Source organism: Cebidichthys violaceus, unplaced genomic scaffold (assembly GCF_023349555.1).
Source record: "Cebidichthys violaceus isolate CVI_PGR_0920_01 unplaced genomic scaffold, fCebVio1.0.p SCAF_53, whole genome shotgun sequence".
In the NCBI taxonomy this organism is placed as follows: domain Eukaryota; kingdom Metazoa; phylum Chordata; class Actinopteri; order Perciformes; family Stichaeidae; genus Cebidichthys; species Cebidichthys violaceus.
Genome location: NW_027176739.1, coordinates 45001 through 62996, shown reverse-complemented (window position 1 = coordinate 62996; position 17996 = coordinate 45001). Strand labels below are relative to the sequence as shown.

Sequence of the window (17996 nt, the reverse complement as noted above, 5' to 3'; positions counted from 1 at the left end):
TAAAATGAGAATAAAGGTAAAGTTTATTACCAGAATGGTTGTATTCAACATGTCTAGTGTTCAGAGAATAACAATTAGACGAAACACAAATACAAACAAAGTATTTAAACACAACTATGACGTTTAAAACCTCTAGATATTACTAGTTACTCCTGTATTTCTCTACCGCTATAAACTCACCTGTGGCTCCGCTCCAGCAGGGGGCGCTGTTTCTAAAGAAGACGTAACACTGGATGTGCGACAGGCCGTAAACCGTTACTGAGTAAACAAGATGGCGTCCGGCAGCGGGGTGAGTTCCTGATCGGATCTGTTTTCAGTGTTAAAAACATGAAATAAACGTTCTCGTTCCGTGACTTTATCGTCGGCCCGAGTGAGTCCGTTAATCAGAGCCGATGACGGATCACACCGGGTCCGTTAAAACGGGTTAAAAACCCGGTTGAAGCGACGCTTTAGCTAACAGCTAGCAGCTACTAGCATGAACAGAGACAACAATGTTTACGTTTCCGGTTCAATCCAAATAATTTAACTGAACTAGTGTTTATAAAACACATGAAACCGACCATTCACAAACCGGAAGTGTGTTTTATCTTAGTCTACCTTTATATAAACGTAATCTGTGTAGATAACTGCTAAATGTTAGCCTGTGCTCCGCTAGCAGCAACAACAATAGGACTTCCGGCCAGATTCCTTCACAATAAAACGAGTCATTAACACAAACACATTAAAGGTACATTTTAGATTACATTCACTACTGATGAACAGTTAGAGCTCCATCGCTGTGATCAGTTAAATGTGAGAGAGGAAAGACTCTGTTACATGTCTGACGGTTCTCTGATGCTTTTACTTTGTAGTACGTGTCTTCACTACCGGATGTAAGTTCAGTAGATGTTTTAACTAAACTCTGTTCAGAGACATTAAGGATCCTCTGAGCAACAGAAGAAGAAGAGAAATCAGCAGGAAGCTTAGATTTAAACAGGAACAACTTCCTGTTTCAGTGTAAAGAGTTTCACATTATATTACATTACAGTCATTTATCAGACGCTTTCATCCAAAGCGACTTACAATAAGTGGATCAACATTGGTAATCAAAAGAACTACTAGTCACCAGAAGTCATAAGTACATTTCCTTTAAACAAACATCTAAGAGCCTGAAGCAGATCATAACTCAGAGCATAACTCAGATCATAACTCAGATCATAACTCAGATCATAACTCAGAGCATAACTCAGATCATAACTCAGAGCATAACTCTCTATAGAAGCATCATGAAGAGTAGGAACAGGTTAGTGTAGAGTTACTGTTTATACATCAGCTGATCTCAGTTTAATCCTCTTCAATCAATATTCACTGATTCATGTAACATCTGTTCACTTATTATTGTTATTATTATTATTGAATATATTAAAAAAACATCTGATTGATAAATCATGTTTAATATCTTAAGATTAAAACACATAAAATGCTTTAATCTGTGGCTAATCTCCTCCTCTCCTCTCTCCTCCTTTCCTCTCCTCTCCTCTTGTAGTCCAGTAAGAATGACTTCCGTAGGAAGTGGGATAAAGACGAGTATGAGAACTTGGCCCAGAAGCGTCTGTCTGAGGAGAGAGACCGAGAGAGGAGAGATGGTGAGGACGCTTCAGTGTTACGATCTACTCCAGGACGTGATGTCATAGTCCTCACAGGACGTGATGTCATAGTCCTCACAGGACGCGATGTCACAGTCCTCACAGGACGTGATGTCACAGTCCTCACAGGACGCGATGTCACAGTCGTGTCTCTGTGTGTTTTCAGGGAAAATCGCTCCGCCGGTCAAGCGGGACCTCCTGCGTCACCGAGACTACAAAGTGGACCTGGAGTCCAAACTGGGGAAGACCATCGTCATCACGAAGACCACCCCTCAGGCCGAGATGGGCGGGTACCAACCGCCTCCTTCATCATCATCATCATCATCTTCACCGCAGGATGAGCCGCGCTCTGATTGGCTGCTTCTCTTCTTCTCTTTCAGTTATTACTGTAACGTCTGTGACTGTGTCGTCAAAGACTCCATCAACTTCTTAGACCACATCAACGGGAAGAAACGTGAGTCTGAGGGTGTGTGTGTGTGTGTGTGTGTGTGTGTGTGTGTGTGTGTATATATAACTGTGTGTGTGTGTGTGTGTGTGTGTGTGTGTGTGTGTGTGTGTGTGTGTGTATATAACTGTGTGTGTGTGTGTGTGTGTGTGTGTGTGTGTGTGTGTGTGTGTGTGTGTGTATATATATAACTGTGTGTGTGTGTGTGTGTGTGTGTGTGTGTGTATATATAACTGTGTGTGTGTGTGTGTGTGTGTGTGTGTGTGTGTGTGTGTGTGTGTGTGTGTGTGTATAACTGTGTGTGTGTGTGTGTGTGTGTATAACTGTGTGTGTGTGTGTGTGTGTGTGTGTGTGTATATATAACTGTGTGTGTGTGTGTGTGTGTGTGTGTGTGTGTGTGTGTGTATATAACTGTGTGTGTGTGTGTGTGTGTGTGTGTGTGTGTATATAACTGTGTGTGTGTGTGTGTGTGTGTGTGTGTGTGTGTGTGTGTGTGTGTGTGTGTGTGTGTGTATATATAACTGTGTGTGTGTGTGTGTGTGTGTGTGTGTGTGTGTGTGTGTATATATAACTGTGTGTGTGTGTGTGTGTGTGTGTGTGTGTGTGTGTGTATATATAACTGTGTGTGTGTGTGTGTGTGTGTGTGTGTGTGTGTATATACAGTTGTGGTCAAAAGTTTACATACACTTGTAAAGAACATAATGTCATGGCTCTCTTGAGTTTCCAGTTATTTCTACAACTCTGATTTTTCTCTGATAGAGTGATTGGAACAGATACTTCTTTGTTACAAAAAACATTCATGAAGTTTGGTTCTTTCATGACTTTATTATGGGTTAACAGAAAAAGTGACAAAATCTGCTGGGTCAAAAATATACATACAGCAACATGAATTAGCAATTTTGGTGACTTAGAAAGTTGTGTCAATGAAATGAGCTTCATAGCATGGCCTCTTAACTTCTTGTGAGTGATTATGAGTGACTACAGCTGGTGACTTCTCTGAGGCCATTTGAATAGGGCTCATTGGATACAAACGCCCACAAACGCTACAATGGGAAAGTCAAAGGAGCTCAGCATGGATCTGAAAAAGCGAATCATTGACTTGAACAAGTCAGGAAAGTCACTTGGAGCCATTTCAAAGCAGCTGCAGGTCCCAAGAGCAACAGTGCAAACAATTGTTTGTAAGTATAAAGTGCATGGCACTGTTTTGTCACTGCCACGATCAGGAAGAAAACGCAAGCTATCACCTGCTGCTGAGAGAAAATTGGTCAGGAGGGTGAAGAGTCAACCGAGAACCACCAAAAAGCAGATCTGCCAAGAATTAGAAGCTGCTGGAACACAGGTGTCAGTGTCCACAGTCAAGAGTGTTTTGCATCTCCATGGACCTAGAGGCTGCCGTGCAAGAAGGAAGCCCTCGCTCCAAAAGCGGCACCTTAAGGCTCGACTGAAGTTTGCTGCTGATCACATGGACAAAGATAAGACCTTCTGGAGGAAAGTTCTGTGGTCAGACGAAACGAAAATCAAGCTGTTTGGCCACAATGCCCAGCAATATGTTTGGAGGAGAAAAGGTGAGGCCTTTAACCCCAAGAACACCATGCCTACCGTCAAGCACGGTGGTGGTAGTATTATGCTGTGGGGCTGTTTTGCTGCCAATGGAACTGGTGCTTTATAGAGAGTAAATGGGATAATGAAGAAGGAGGATTACCTTCAAATTCTTCAAGATAACCTAAAATCATCAGCCCGAAGGTTGGGTCTTGGGCGCAGTTGGGTGTTCCGACAGGACAATGACCCCAAACACACATCAAAAGTGGTAATGGAATGGCTAAATCAGGCTAGAATTAGGGTTTTAGAATGGCCTTCCCAAAGTCCTGACTTAAAATCCCATTGAGAACATGTGGACAATGCTGAAGAAACAAGTCCATGTCAGAAAGCCATCAAATTTAACTGAACTCCACCAATTCTGTCAAGAGGAGTGGTCAAAGATTCAACGAGAAGCTTGCCAGAAGCTTGTGGATGGCTACCAAAAGAGCCTAATTGAAGTGAAAATGGCCAAGGGACATGTAACCAAATATTAGCACTGCTGTATGTATATTTTTGACCCAGCAGATTTTGTCACTTTTTCTGTTAACCCATAATAAAGTCATGAAAGAACCAAACTTCATGAATGTTTTTTGTGACAAAGAAGTATCTGTTCCAATCACTCTATCAGAGAAAAATCAGAGTTGTAGAAATAACTGGAAACTCAAGAGAGCCATGACATTATGTTCTTTACAAGTGTATGTAAACTTTTGACCACAACTGTAACTGTGTGTGTGTGTGTGTGTGTGTGTGTGTGTGTGTGTGTGTGTGTGTGTGTGTGTGTGTGTGTGTGTGTGTGTGTGTGTGTGTGTGTGTGTGTGTGTATATAACTGTGTGTGTGTGTGTGTGTGTGTGTGTGTGTGTGTGTGTGTGTGTGTATATATATATAACTGTGTGTGTGTGTGTATATATAACTGTGTGTGTGTGTGTGTGTGTGTGTGTGTGTGTGTGTGTGTGTGTGTATATATAACTGTGTGTGTGTGTGTGTGTGTGTGTGTGTGTGTGTGTGTGTGTGTGTGTGTGTGTGTAGACCAGAGGAACTTGGGCATGTCGATGAGAGTGGAGCGTTCGTCTCTCGATCAGGTGAAGAAGAGGTTTGAGGTGAACAAGAAGAAGATGGAGGAGAAACAGAAGGAGTACGACTTTGAGGAGCGCATGAAGGAGCTGAGAGAGGAGGTGAGCAGGAAGAAGGAGGTTAGGAGGAGGGAACGGGACGTATGGTGTTGTCGTCGTGGTGTTGACTCCTCCTTGTTCCTCCTCGTCTCAGGAGGAGAAGGCGAAGGCCTACAAGAAGGAGAAGCAGAAGGAGAGGAAGCGGCGAGCGGAGGAGGACGTGGACTTCGAGGAGGACGACGAGATGGCGGCCGTGATGGGGTTCTCCGGGTTCGGCTCCTCCAAGAAGACTCACTGACGCTCTGCTGCTCCTCGAGGAGGAACCGGGACCAGAACCAGACCTTAGACCAGAACCAGACTCTAAAGACAGGAAGTCCTGATCCAGTCCTGAATCTCTTTCATCGATCGTTTGTCATGCTTTTGGTAGTGCTTTTATTTTGGTAGTTTCATTGTCACGTTTTTAAAGAGAGGTGACGGACAGACGGACTGTCGTCCCCCCCCCCCCCCCCCCCCCCCCCCCCCCAACAAGTTCAAAGACCGTTTAGATACAAAGTGAATATTTGATCATCAGTTCATTGAAGTCAGTAGTTTGAACCTAAAGGTTTTAGTTTGAATATAAACGTTCAACATGTTGTGAATAAACCGTTTTCTTGTTTCTAACCGGTTCTCTGATTTACGAGCTGCGTCTGTCAGTGAACGCATCACCAACATGTTTCTGTGTGGCCTTCAGGGACCGTCTGTTAACTTCTGCTTCATTTATTTAAAGCACACGTCTGTGATTAAAACAGGAAGTTAGAAATAAAGCTCAGAGTTCAGCCTCAGAGATGAGATCTGTTTATATTGAAACACATCTGATCAATAAAACTTCATATTTAGTTTAACAACTGAGACGTTGTATAAATATGAAGTATTGTTTCACCTGTTTAAAGCTGCAGGTACAACTGTTGACCAGCAGAGGGCACTAGGACCCAGAGGGAACTGTGTATACAGTACATATATCTATACACATTTATATACATCTATACATGAATCTATATATGTGTGTGTATATATACACACATGTATATATATATATATATACACATACATGTGTATATATATATACACACCTCCTCGCTCCTTGTGTCTCAATCCTCTCTCCTTGCTCCTCATTCCTCTCTCCTCGATCCTCACTAACTTGCTCTTCCCTCCTCTGTCCTCGCTCATCATGGATCCTCGCTCCTTGAGATGCGTTTCAGGAATCAAGGTGTCCTTCATGTTGGAGCGCTGAGACCGATTCTCGGGTCACAAGCCGGAGGATCAAGGAGCGAGGAATCAAGGAGCAAGGAATCGAGGAGGCACAAAATCAGGAAGTGAGAGAGACCCAGAAACTCTTCACATTCTGTTGAGAACGTTTTGTTCATTTATTTGTTTAAACTATAACTCAGATGTTACATGTTGAACCTTTACTCTCTTCTCCTCCTGCTCCTCCTCCTCCTCCTGCTCCTGCTCCTGCTCATCCTCCTGCTGCTCCTCCTCCTCCTCCTGCTCCTGCTCCTGCTCATCCTCCTGCTGCTCCTCCTCCTCCTTAAAGGATGAATGTTTAATTATTTTAGACTCGGCTGAAAGCTGAAGCCTCATTTTTTAAATTTGCATCTTCTCTCGCTCTCATTTATGTATCTGCCCTCCCACAATGCACCTCTCTCTCTGTCTGAGTCATCAACAAATGTAATCAAATTAAAGGGGGGGGGGGGGGGGGGGGGGGGGTTTCTGAAGGCTTGTTCTAATAGGTTTAAAGTTTGGAAGTAGAAAAGTACAAACTGAAGTACTTGTTAATGTCCGTTACGTACAGAGTGTGACTTCCTGTTTAGTCGAGTCTGTGAAACTGTTCCGCTCTGTGGTCGGGGGGTGCTCTTCCCCCCCCCCCCCCCCCCCCCCCCATCTACACAGTCACTTCCTGTAAGAAGGAGGGAGGAACGAGAGACACAGAGAAAGAGAGGAAGCGAGAGAGAGAGGAAGAAGGAAGCCATTTTGGTTCCTTGGCGACATGTCTTCTTTTCTTCTTTTCTTCTTTTCTTCTTCTTCTTCTCTGTTTTCTTTCTCCGTAGATAAAAAGTTGATTTTGAGGAACTAAAACTTCGGTCTTTGTTTTATTTCCTGACGAGTCTTTTTTGAACGATTTCTCAGAAAAAGGAGCGTCGAGTGAACGTCCGGCTGAAGAAGAAGAAGAGAATTCAAAAACTCGGATGGTGGTCTCCTCTCATTAAAGGGTCTCTGGTTTTGGTCTCAGCTGGATCAGGTCTTCGAGGAGGACTCAGGATCAGGATGAGCTCAGACCGAGTGCCGTCCAGGACCGAGGTGACGGGGTGGAGCCCCCAGCAGCTGGCAGACTACCTGAAGAGGGTGAGAAGCATCATCAGTACTAGTACTCTTAACAATACTAGTACCCTTATCAATATTAGTACCCTTATCAGTGCTAGTTATCAATACTATTGTTCATAGATGAATCCCTAAAGATTGATCTTCATGTTTGTTCGTAGATGAATCCCTAAAGATTGATCTTCATGTTTGTTCGTAGATGAATCCCTAAAGATTGATCTTCATGTTTGTTCGTAGATGAATCCCTAAAGATTGATCTTCATGTTTGTTCGTAGATGAATCCCTAAAGATTGATCTTCATGTTTGTTCGTAGATGAATCTCTCCGGTTGTGATAAAGTGGTTCTGAAGAATTCAATCAGTGGAGCAAGATTTGTGGTGAGTTCTTATGAAATATGAAGAAACTGTGAGGAAGGAGGAGGAGATAGAGGAGGTGTAGAAGGATATAGGGATGACAGGAGGAGGTAGAGAGGAGGAGGTGTAGAAGGAGAAAGGAGTTGTAGAAGGAGAGGAGGAGGTGTAGAAGGAGAAAGGAGGTGTAGAAGGAGAGGAGGAGGTATAAGAGAAAGGAGGTGTAGAAGGAGAGGAGGAGGTGTAGAAGGAGAAAGGAGGTGTAGAATGAGAGGAGGAGGTGTAGGAGAAAGGAGGTGTAGAAGGAGAAAGGAGGTGTAGAAGGAGAGGAGGAGGTGTAGAAGGAGAAAGGAGGTGTAGAAGGAGAGGAGGAGGTGTAGAAAGAGAAAGGAGGTGTAGATTATAAAATGAATCACTTTTCTCTCGTCTTCTAGAACCTGAGTGATAACGACCTCCAGAAGTTCCCTAAACTTCACGCTCCGTGAGTCACTGATCAGCTGATCGTCTTCATCATTCATTAATGATTATTATTATTATTACATCATCAATAACGAGCTTCTTCATCAAACCAGAGGAGAACCTGCAGTCGATATTATGCATTCTCTCTAGTGTCCACCAGGGGGCGACTCCTCTGGTTGTATAGAAGTCTAGTCTAAAATGACTCTACTTCTCTCTTGATTTATTCCCTCAGTAAACATTGTAAACATGAGTTTATGGTCTCAATCTCTAGTTTACAGTCTTCTTCAATACCATCAAAACCTTTATTTGTCTCTTTACATAACCGTTATTTGTCTCTTTATACAACCATTATTTGTCTCTTTACATAACCGTTATTTGTCTCTTTATACAACCATTATTTGTCTCTTTACATAACCGTTATTTGTCTCTTTATATAGCCGTTATTTGTCTCTGTACATAACTGTTATTTGTCTCTTTAAATAACCGTTATTTGTCTTTTTACATAAACGTTATTTGTCTCTTTACATAACCGTTATTTGTCTCTTTAAATAACCTTTATTTGTCTCTTTAAATAACCGTTATTTGTATCTTTACATAACTGTTATTTGTCTCTTTACGTAACCGTTATTTGTCTCTTTATATAACCGTTTTTTGTCTCTTTATATAACCGTTATTTGTCTCTTTACATAACCTTTATTTGTCTCTTTACATAACTGTTGTTTGTCTCTTTATATAACCGTTATTTGTCTGTTTACATAACCCTTATTTGTCTCTTTACATAACCGTTATTTGTCTCTTTATATAACCGTTTTTTGTCTCTTTATATAACCGTTATTTGTCTCTTTAAATAACCTTTATTTGTCTCTTTACATAACCGTTATTTGTCTCTTTATAGAACCGTTATTTGTCTCTTTACATAACCGTTATTTGTCTCTTTACACAACCGTTATTTGTCTCTTTATATAACCGTTTTTTGTCTCTTTATATAACCGTTATTTGTCTCTTTAAATAACCTTTATTTGTCTCTTTACATAACCGTTATTTGTCTCTTTATAGAACCGTTATTTGTCTCTTTACATAACCGTTATTTGTCTCTTTAAATAACCTTTACGCATCAGGATGATCTCAAAGTTCAGCATTGAAATCAGCAAGAAGGAGGAGCGAAGAGGCCTGTTTGGTAAAAAGTAAGAACAGTTTTTATTGTAAATTAAATGTTCAGTTTTCACTGATTTACATTTGTGGTTTCGGAGAGCAGAGAATTCATCGTCTTGTATATAAATAGATTAAATATGAACAGTGTTTTCTGTCTGGTTCTCTTAAAGGAGCTGTGAGCTTCGAACCGAATAATTTAGTAAAATTTAAAACAAAGAGTGAAAAGATGTTTTTCAGAGAACATTTGGTTCGAGGTTGTTCTTATCGCTGTTATATAATAAATTATTGCTAAAGGAAACACACACACATAGAGACAAATATTCAAATATTTCAAATTAGAAGCAAATAAAACAATATAGTATACATATCTAGTATGAAGTGATGTACTAGAATCTAGTACTTTAAGGAGCTCCTACACTGCACCAGATACTGTAAGTTGAGAGATATTATGGGAATATTATATAGTGTTTAAAATAATAACTGAAGTAGAAGGTGTACTTTTGTTAACATTACCATGTTTTTAAAGACTATTACTGACACTATTATTCAGTTATACAGTTTCAAACACACAAACTTTTTAGTTCATGATGGGAAATAATAAAAAAAATGTTTCTTTCCATCATAGATCAACACCCAAATATCATGAACCAGGTACGAACTTTACTTTAATTCATTCATCACCTAAATTCTCATGTTATTAATTGTATTAATTCTATACTTTAATATGTTGAATAGTTTTATTATTACTATTTATATATGTATTTATTTATACACATACACCATATGTATTCTGGTGTAGATAGTATATTACATAGTACTATGACAGTACTGCAGTATCAGTTTAAGTACAACACTGGTTGAAGGTACTATGTGTACATGTACTGCATGCCTTGTAAGTTTGAGTTTAATTGTCGTCATGTACTTCCTTATTTATTCTTTTCTTAGTTTTATTAATTTATCTGAAATTATTATTTCTGCTGCAACATCTGCATTTCTCCTCTGAGGATTAATAAAGTTAAAATAAATGTATAATGTAAATATATATTTCTCCTCTGCAGACACGGCTGCTGATGTTCAGGGTTGGGGTGAAGATGAGTTTGTAAGTCTTCTTATTTATTTTTCTCTACTTGTGTCATTAGAACCAGAACAACATTTTATTTTCATTTTTTTAAATGGGGGGGTCATTTACAGATTGAGATTTTTACACAAAACAAATGAAGAGTTTATGAAAACTTATTTTATAAATAAATTCCTCAACAGTTTATAGCTGAAACCATGATGAGCATAATAATTAGTTAATAATTGAAAATGATGAAGATTGTTTGTTTACAGAAAAGATGCATTTTGAAAACATCAGACTCCTCAGCTTTATTATATTATATACGAGGCGATTATTAACTCTTATTTGTTCCTTTATTTCATCTCCGTTTACTCTGAAATATCAATATAAATATTACTAACTATGGATTCATATTCCTCACATTCTCACTTTTAAAGTCCATAAATAAACCTGATTGTTGCTGATTTATTTTAATAGTCTTTACTGAAGGAGCTCAACAAGTTAATGATTATAATGAATAATATATTTAGTAGTACAACAGCCACAGTTTGAATACTTTAACTACAATTTACTGATAATACTGACATACTTTTACTGAAGGAACATTTTACTTTACTAGAGTATTTTTTACTTTGTGGTATTAGTACTTTTACTGTAACAGAGTATTTTACAGTGTGGTAGTAGTACCTTTATTGTAACATAGTATTTTACAGTGTGGTATTAGTACTTTTACTGTGACAGTATTTTACAGTGTGGTATTAGTACTTTTACTGTAACATAGTATTTTACAGTGTGGTATTAGTACTTTTACTGTGACCTAAATACTTCCTCCACCTCTCCGTCAGGATGATGAAGAGTTTGACGATGACTATGAGAGTCCGTTAAGCGGTGATGAAGAGGGCAGCGGCGGAGACTACGAGTCTCCAAACGACGACCAGGACGGGGCCAACGACTACGAGCCCCCCCCCACTGAACCTCCAGAGGACCTGGTCCACAAGCTGTGCCCCACCCTGCCCATCCCAGACAGCGACTACATCGGTAGACCACATGGCCTCAGTTTACTACTGTACATGAACACAACACAGTCATCCATCCACCAGCACTTGAAAGCACCACGGAGTACTTTATGTAGTATTTTAAGTCTACTTCAGGTCGTTATTCTCAGAATCTCACGTTGTTTTTCCCTCAATGTGTCGTTAACACGGTGTCTTATGAAAGAGGGGTCAATTCCCGGCCTGGACGAGCCTTCTGTGTGGAGTTTGTCAGTGGGGTTCTCTCCGGGTTCTCCAGGTTCTCCGGCTTCCCCCCCACAGTCCAAAGACCTCCGGTTCCCCTCACAGTCCAAAGATCTCAGCTCAGGTTAACTAGTGACTCTAAACTGCCCGTGGTGTTTCAGTCTGGACAGCAGGGGGAGCTGCAGCCCACGGAGTAGAAAAAAACATGATGGGTACATCACACTAAACCAGGAAACTGTTGTTAATACACTGACTAAATACTTTATATATGTGTGTGTAGACAGCCATGTGACATCCAGAGGCCCGCCCCCTGTTGTGAGTCCCCGCCCCCCAGCCTCCACCCTGTCTGCACCGTGTCCCCGGATGGTGAGTCTCATAAAAACATTAGTTTTAAACTGTTAAGACCAGTTCAGTTAACTAAACCTCCACCTGTGTGTTTGTGTGCAGCCAGCAGAGTCCTCCTCCTCCTCCTCCTCCAGGAGAGACCAATCCCCAAACTGTCGGGGAGGAAAATGTGAGTCCACGTTAGTTTATATCATTCATGTGACATCATCATCTGTACATCCTGGTTCACTGTTCACAGATCAATAACACACTAATGGAGATGCTCTGATTCTGTGTTCAGTTCCTCCGGGGCCGCCGCAGATCTTTCGCAGCAACAAACCGGGCCGAGATTCAGGATCCAACCCGTCCCCCGTCAGAGGTGATCCTGGTTTCACTTAATTTCTGTTAACAAATAACCGTAAATCAATCATTGATTTTACTGTTTCTTTCTTCATAACTCTTCTGGCAGCAGCCGGCTTCTCCGAAAAAACAACAACAACACAATAATGGAACAAACCAACCAAAAACAGATTGAATTAGATTAAATGAGATGTATTGTTAATCTAGAATGAGTATAAATGTATTAACGTGACGTTTTCTCTCTGATCCACAGGACCTCATCACAACTCAGTGGAGAAGGTGAGTTTTTCTTTTCAAACACACTTTATTCATCAGGTGGATCCATGTAAATATACAAAAAAATTATCCGACTTGAAAGGATGTTACTTCAGTATTTCACATTCAATTGATTATATGAGAAATGTAGAAAACCAAGACCAGAACCCGGAGGAACTCCAGGCGTGTCACTAGGGAGGCTGAAAACCTCCCTGTAACTTTCTTAAAATACTTTAAATCTTTACTGTTTTGATTCTATTTCTGTTTTTATTCTCACAGCCCGTCCCACATTCTCGTAGGTAAGTCAAGACTCACTGTGGAATAAATAGAGGGGCACCACAGAGGTCTGTGCTGGGTCCTCTACTATTTACATTTAACCAATATCGTCCCGCTAACACTTATATCTATCTGTATGCAGATGACACTGTCTTGTTTGTCTTTAGCGCTTCTTCAACCAAAACACGAGACTTCTGACACGTGAAACACTTATGTTTATGTTTAGGCAACAAAACAACGCTAATGACTAAAACTTTTAAGCTAGGAAAAACAGCATGATTTGGCTCAAAACAAGTAATAACAGAAGAGACTTCATGGCGAAAAAATACAAAACGTCTCATTCATTCAGCATTTGATTTCCACACTATATTAGTGGAAATTGTTTATGAGGAATAAACCCTTGTTTTCAAAGACAGTTATAGCTATAAGCACAATTAGACAAATTTATCAAAAAGCACAACAAGATAATTTAAACGATACCAAATGTGCGGTGAACAAACAAAACAAATATCAAATATTAAGAGTTCATACTCCAACCTGAGCATAAAGTCATGAAGTTGTAGAAGAAATCCTCATAGTTTAGTTTAGTTTATTTATTTTGCACAATTTAAACAATTGAATAAAAATAAACAAACATAACAGAGATAAATAATATCACAGTGCAGGAAGAGGCAAAAAGCCAACAGGGCTTATTTGAGCCTCCAACTATGTAATATTAAAATTTCACAATATTACAGAGAACATAAATGAATATGTATAAGATATGACTACGTAGAATATTAAAATATTAGGGTGTTATTGTGGACTGATCCTATAATAAGAAGACAAGTGGAAAGAGACTATGGATTAAATATATTTACAGGTTGATTGTTCCAATCAAACCAGAACATAGTTCTTAGCTGTAAGAGACTGTAAAATGTTATAATAGAGTATGACATCATGTCTAATGTGTTCAGGCCTCAGCTTGACTCCTCCGATCCTTCCACCTGGTCCAAACCTCCACTGGTCCTCCCTCCGTCCTCCACCTCCGTCGGCAGGAGCAACTCCTCCTCCAGACCTCCTGCCAACAGGTCGGCATTCATCAAATAAATTAAATTAAAATATCACTTTAATATCTCCCAGTATTTGAACACATTTGTTTCCACTGGTGTCATCTTAATGTTTTCATTCCCGTTCTTCAGAATAAAGATCAAACTTATTGAAGCTGTATGATAATAATCAGATTGTTGTTTGTTTTCACAGATTTGATGTGAGGAGAGAGGTACGTTTGTTTTTACGTGTTGTTGTGATGGTTAGTTTGTCCAGAATGAGCTCTGATTATTTTATTCTCTTCCGTTTCATCAGCAAACACAAAATGAAGGTGAGATTTTTTATTTTTTTGGGGGCATTTCATGAACAAAAACAAAATATCCCAAAAATATCACAGTGGTTCTTCAAATACTTCTTCTCTCTTTTAGCTCCTAAACACAACACCTTCCCCCTCCAAAGTAAAAGTCTACCCCCCCGCCCCGGACTCCCCGGACTCCCTTCACATCAAGGAGACAGGTATAATGATAATAATAGTAATAAATTGTATTTGTATAGCACTTTAAAAGGTACTCAAAGACACTTTACATGGTAAAAAACAGAAACAATAAAATCAATTACAATATAAAATAGATAACATAACAGTAGAAACAGCACAAAAAACATACATAACTATAAAAAATAATATTTAAAAAGTCAGTGCTGGAGTAGCACAGAGTTCAACTGTGGGCCCACTGCAGTTTTAACAAACTGACATAAAATGGATAATAAATTAATTAATTAATTCTGACATAGCGAACCTTTAACTCACATGACTGATCAGCTGTTTCTGTTGTTGGCGTCTTCATAGGTATATATATTTATATTATCTTTGTCTCACTTCCTTTTAAATTTGCTTTAAAACTTAATGAAAACATGCCTGTTGTGTTTTCTCATCAGTTATTATTCCAAGAAATGTAGTTGCCTAAAGATAAAGCAGAGTTAGCTGCTAACTAGCTAATGAATGCAGCCAATCACAGAGACCAGGAAGTAAAACCAGACATGACACAGGAAGTGTGAACTTACAAAATAAAACAGGAAACAGAAGGAGAAATGACAATGTAATGACATTTGGTGAATTTAATTAAATAAACGAGGAATAAAGGCGGCCTGAGAACGCAGCCCTGGGGAACACCTCCCTGTAATTACACTTTGTTAGAACATCAACTAAACATCTTTATTATAAATTATTATAAATATAATACAGTTTAGATTCACTGCATAAAAGTAATCTGTTTTCATGCAATGCTGCTCTTTACATAAGCATAGATGGATATCACACCATCGTCCTCATAGAAGTTATGAACCACAGAGGCTATAATAAATATAATGACTATAATGTGTTTCTTTTGTTTGTTTTGAGCAGTCTGCCTCCCAGTGTTCTCTCTGCAGGATCTCTGCCTCACAAACTGCAGTCTGGTAAGAACTCACACCTTAAAGGAACAGTTCCACCTTTTATAAAGGTTTATGGTGGTTTATTCTGCAGCCAGGAGGAAATACAATGATTCAAAATATATATTTCTCTCATCCTATTGGTTCACAAATAAATAAATATGTCGTTATAATATGTGCAAAACATTATTTTTTGTAATTTTGCTGTTCCCTCTTATTTTTATTTATTTATTGTTTCTTATAACTGGGCCTGTTTTTTTGTGCCGCCACTAGAGGGTGCTCTGTATCCTGCAACAGGTTTACTACCATCAGAAAGAACTGTACTGACAGTGTGTGTGTGTGTGTGTGTGTGTGTGTGTGTGTGTGTGTGTGTGTGTGTGTGCAGCGCTGGCCGGACAAAGGAGCAGCTTCGTAGCATCGGACCATCAGTCGTTTCGTCCGTCTCCACCTGCGACAGCAAACACACAGGTAACAATACACACACTCCTACACACATAATACACACATATTTATAAACTTCTGAATTTTCCAAACACACTTTTTTATTTCCTCACCTTCAGATGACTAGATTTTAACATTTTACTGGTAATCATTTAAACACGTCATGACCCCACACGGCTCTGAGTTACTGCGTCCTTATAAACCTGCTCTCAGCCTGAGGTCCCCTGTTGGCTGTTAGACTGGTACGACTAAAGGACTTTTATCTTTAGATGTTTTATAACCTTAAATGTGTGTATGAAGGTTTGTTTATATGTTAAATGGTAAACTTGATTATTATTTAAGAACCAGGTATAAGTATGATGTATTTATTTTATGTGTAGGAGCTGGATCCTCGCTGGTATGTGGGCAAAGTGACCCGCGGTCAGGCCGAGGGGTGTCTGAAACGAGTCAACAAGGTAACAACAACAACAAGTACAAACTAGTACAAGTACATGAGCACAATATCTGAGTAGTACTGAGTAGTTGTGTGTCTCATGGAGGACGGAGCGTACTTGGTGAGGGACAGCACCCGGCAGCAGAACAACCAGCCCTTCACCCTGATGGTCCTCTACCAGGACAAGGTCTACAACATCCAGATCAGACAGCACAACCACAACTTCCTGCTGGGAACCGGACTCAAAGCCCAGGAGGTAAAAACACGGAGGCGTCCAATCACAGCGCTGCTGCTCTGACAGCTGTGTGTGTGTGTGTGCGCGTGTGTGTGTGCGTGTGTGTGTGTGTGTGTGTGTGTGTGTGTGTGTGTGTGTGTGTGTCAGAGCCCCTAGTGGACATGAGAGGAAGTGCAGCTGGAGTAGTACTAATACTACACAGTTAAAATACAATGTAACTGGAAGAGTACTAATACTACACAGTTAAAATACAATGTAACTGGAAGAGTACTAATACAACACAGTTAAAATATACTGTAACTGGAAGAGTACTAATACTACACAGTGTAAATACTCAGTTTATGTGAAAGTACTAATACTACACAGTATAAATATACTGTTACTGTGAAAGTACTAATACTACACAGTTAAAATTTTCTGTTACAGTAAAAGTACTAATACCACACAGTAGAAATACTCTGTTACTGGAAGAGTACTTATAACATGGTGAAATTACTCCGTTGCAGTAAAAGTACTAATACCACACTGATAGATAGTGTTGTACACAATGTACTTTAAATTTTTTATATTCTCATAATAAAATAACTAGTTGTCAGTCATAAATGTACTCGAGTAGAAGTATAAAGGAGCATGAGGAGGAAGTAGTCCCATGTGTACTCGAGGTACTTCCCTCCTCTAATCAAACCTTTCTGTGGTCCAGTTGTTCCCATCAGTGAGCAGCATCATCTCCCATTACTCCCAGTCCGCTCTGCTCCTCATCGACGCCAAGAACCGAACCTCCTCCCAGCAGAACCAGTGTCTGCTGTCCGACCCGGCCGGGTACCACATGAGCAGACAGACCTGGTCCTGACGGGACCAACCGGATCCCTGTGGACCAACCAGATGAACCGGACCACAAAACTAAACCAGAGGGAAACAACAGGCAGAATTAAACATCTTATTTCTAGAGATGAAATAATCACAGTTTCTATCTTCTGTTCTTCAACCTTTACAGGTTTTTAAATTTCAATGTTTGTGTGAAACTAGATTCCAGATTCAAACTATGCATGTTTAAGGATGAGTTAAATACATGTATTTACAATCTATTAAGTTTGTTTAACAATGAACACCACCAGGATCCGTGTTCATTAATCCATTCATAATAATAATTATGTGTCAGACTCAACAGCTTTAAACATTTCTCATAATGTGACGTCTGTTCTTTCAAAATAAATTAAAAAAGATGTTTCATGTTTTTAATTACAATATTTTGTATGTTTATTCACTTTTAAATTCAAATTTAAAGTGATCTTAATGGCCAGCAGCTAAAAGTTAACAGCTAACGGTGCTAACAGGGCTAACAGTACTGACAGAGCTAACAGGGCTGCAAGTGCTAACTTTGCAAACAACAGCTAACAGAACTAGCAGTGCTCACAGTGCTAACAGTGTTGACAGAGCTAAGAGTGCTCACAGAGCTAAAAGAGCTAGCAGAGCTAACAGTGCTCACAGAGCTAACATATCTAACAGTGCCAACAGTGCTAACAGAGCTAAGAGTGCTAACAGTGCTAACAGAGCTAACAGTGTTGACAGAGCTAACAGTGCTAACAGTGCTCACAGAGCTAAGAGTGCTCACAGAGCTAAAAGAGCTAGCAGAGCTAACACTGCTCACAGAGCTAACATATCTAACAGTGCCAACAGTGCTAACAGAGCTAAGAGTGCTAACAGTGTTGACAGAGCTAACAGTGCTAACAGTGCTCACAGAGCTAACATAACTAGCAGTGCTAACAGAGCTAACAGAGCTAACAGTGCCAACAGTGCTAACAGTGCTAACAGTGCTAACAGAGCTAACAGTGTTGACAGAGCTA

General features: G+C 39.8%; 2 protein-coding genes across 2 annotated transcripts; both read left to right on the top strand.

Annotated features, from left to right (window-relative positions):
- Positions 1 to 200: 200 nt before the first annotated feature.
- Positions 201 to 5258, top strand: zmat2 (zinc finger, matrin-type 2). Its single transcript, XM_068731757.1, has 6 exons — positions 201 to 289; positions 1526 to 1625; positions 1792 to 1915; positions 2006 to 2079; positions 4676 to 4821; positions 4913 to 5258. Exons 1-6 carry the CDS (start codon positions 272 to 274, stop codon positions 5054 to 5056), a joined length of 606 nt encoding a protein of 201 aa, XP_068587858.1. The 5' UTR covers positions 201 to 271; the 3' UTR covers positions 5057 to 5258.
- A 1472-nt stretch (positions 5259 to 6730) lies between these two features.
- lcp2a (lymphocyte cytosolic protein 2a) lies at positions 6731 to 17377 on the top strand. The gene is made up of 21 exons (XM_068731739.1): positions 6731 to 7140; positions 7430 to 7492; positions 7900 to 7946; positions 9043 to 9108; positions 9702 to 9727; positions 10135 to 10175; positions 10982 to 11174; positions 11652 to 11737; positions 11819 to 11885; positions 11997 to 12074; positions 12309 to 12334; positions 12590 to 12609; positions 13543 to 13656; positions 13829 to 13847; positions 13931 to 13946; positions 14044 to 14131; positions 15018 to 15070; positions 15429 to 15511; positions 15865 to 15939; positions 16024 to 16173; positions 16853 to 17377. Exons 1-21 carry the CDS (start codon positions 7063 to 7065, stop codon positions 17000 to 17002), a joined length of 1539 nt encoding a protein of 512 aa, XP_068587840.1. The 5' UTR covers positions 6731 to 7062; the 3' UTR covers positions 17003 to 17377.
- The last annotated feature ends 619 nt before the right edge of the window (positions 17378 to 17996 follow it).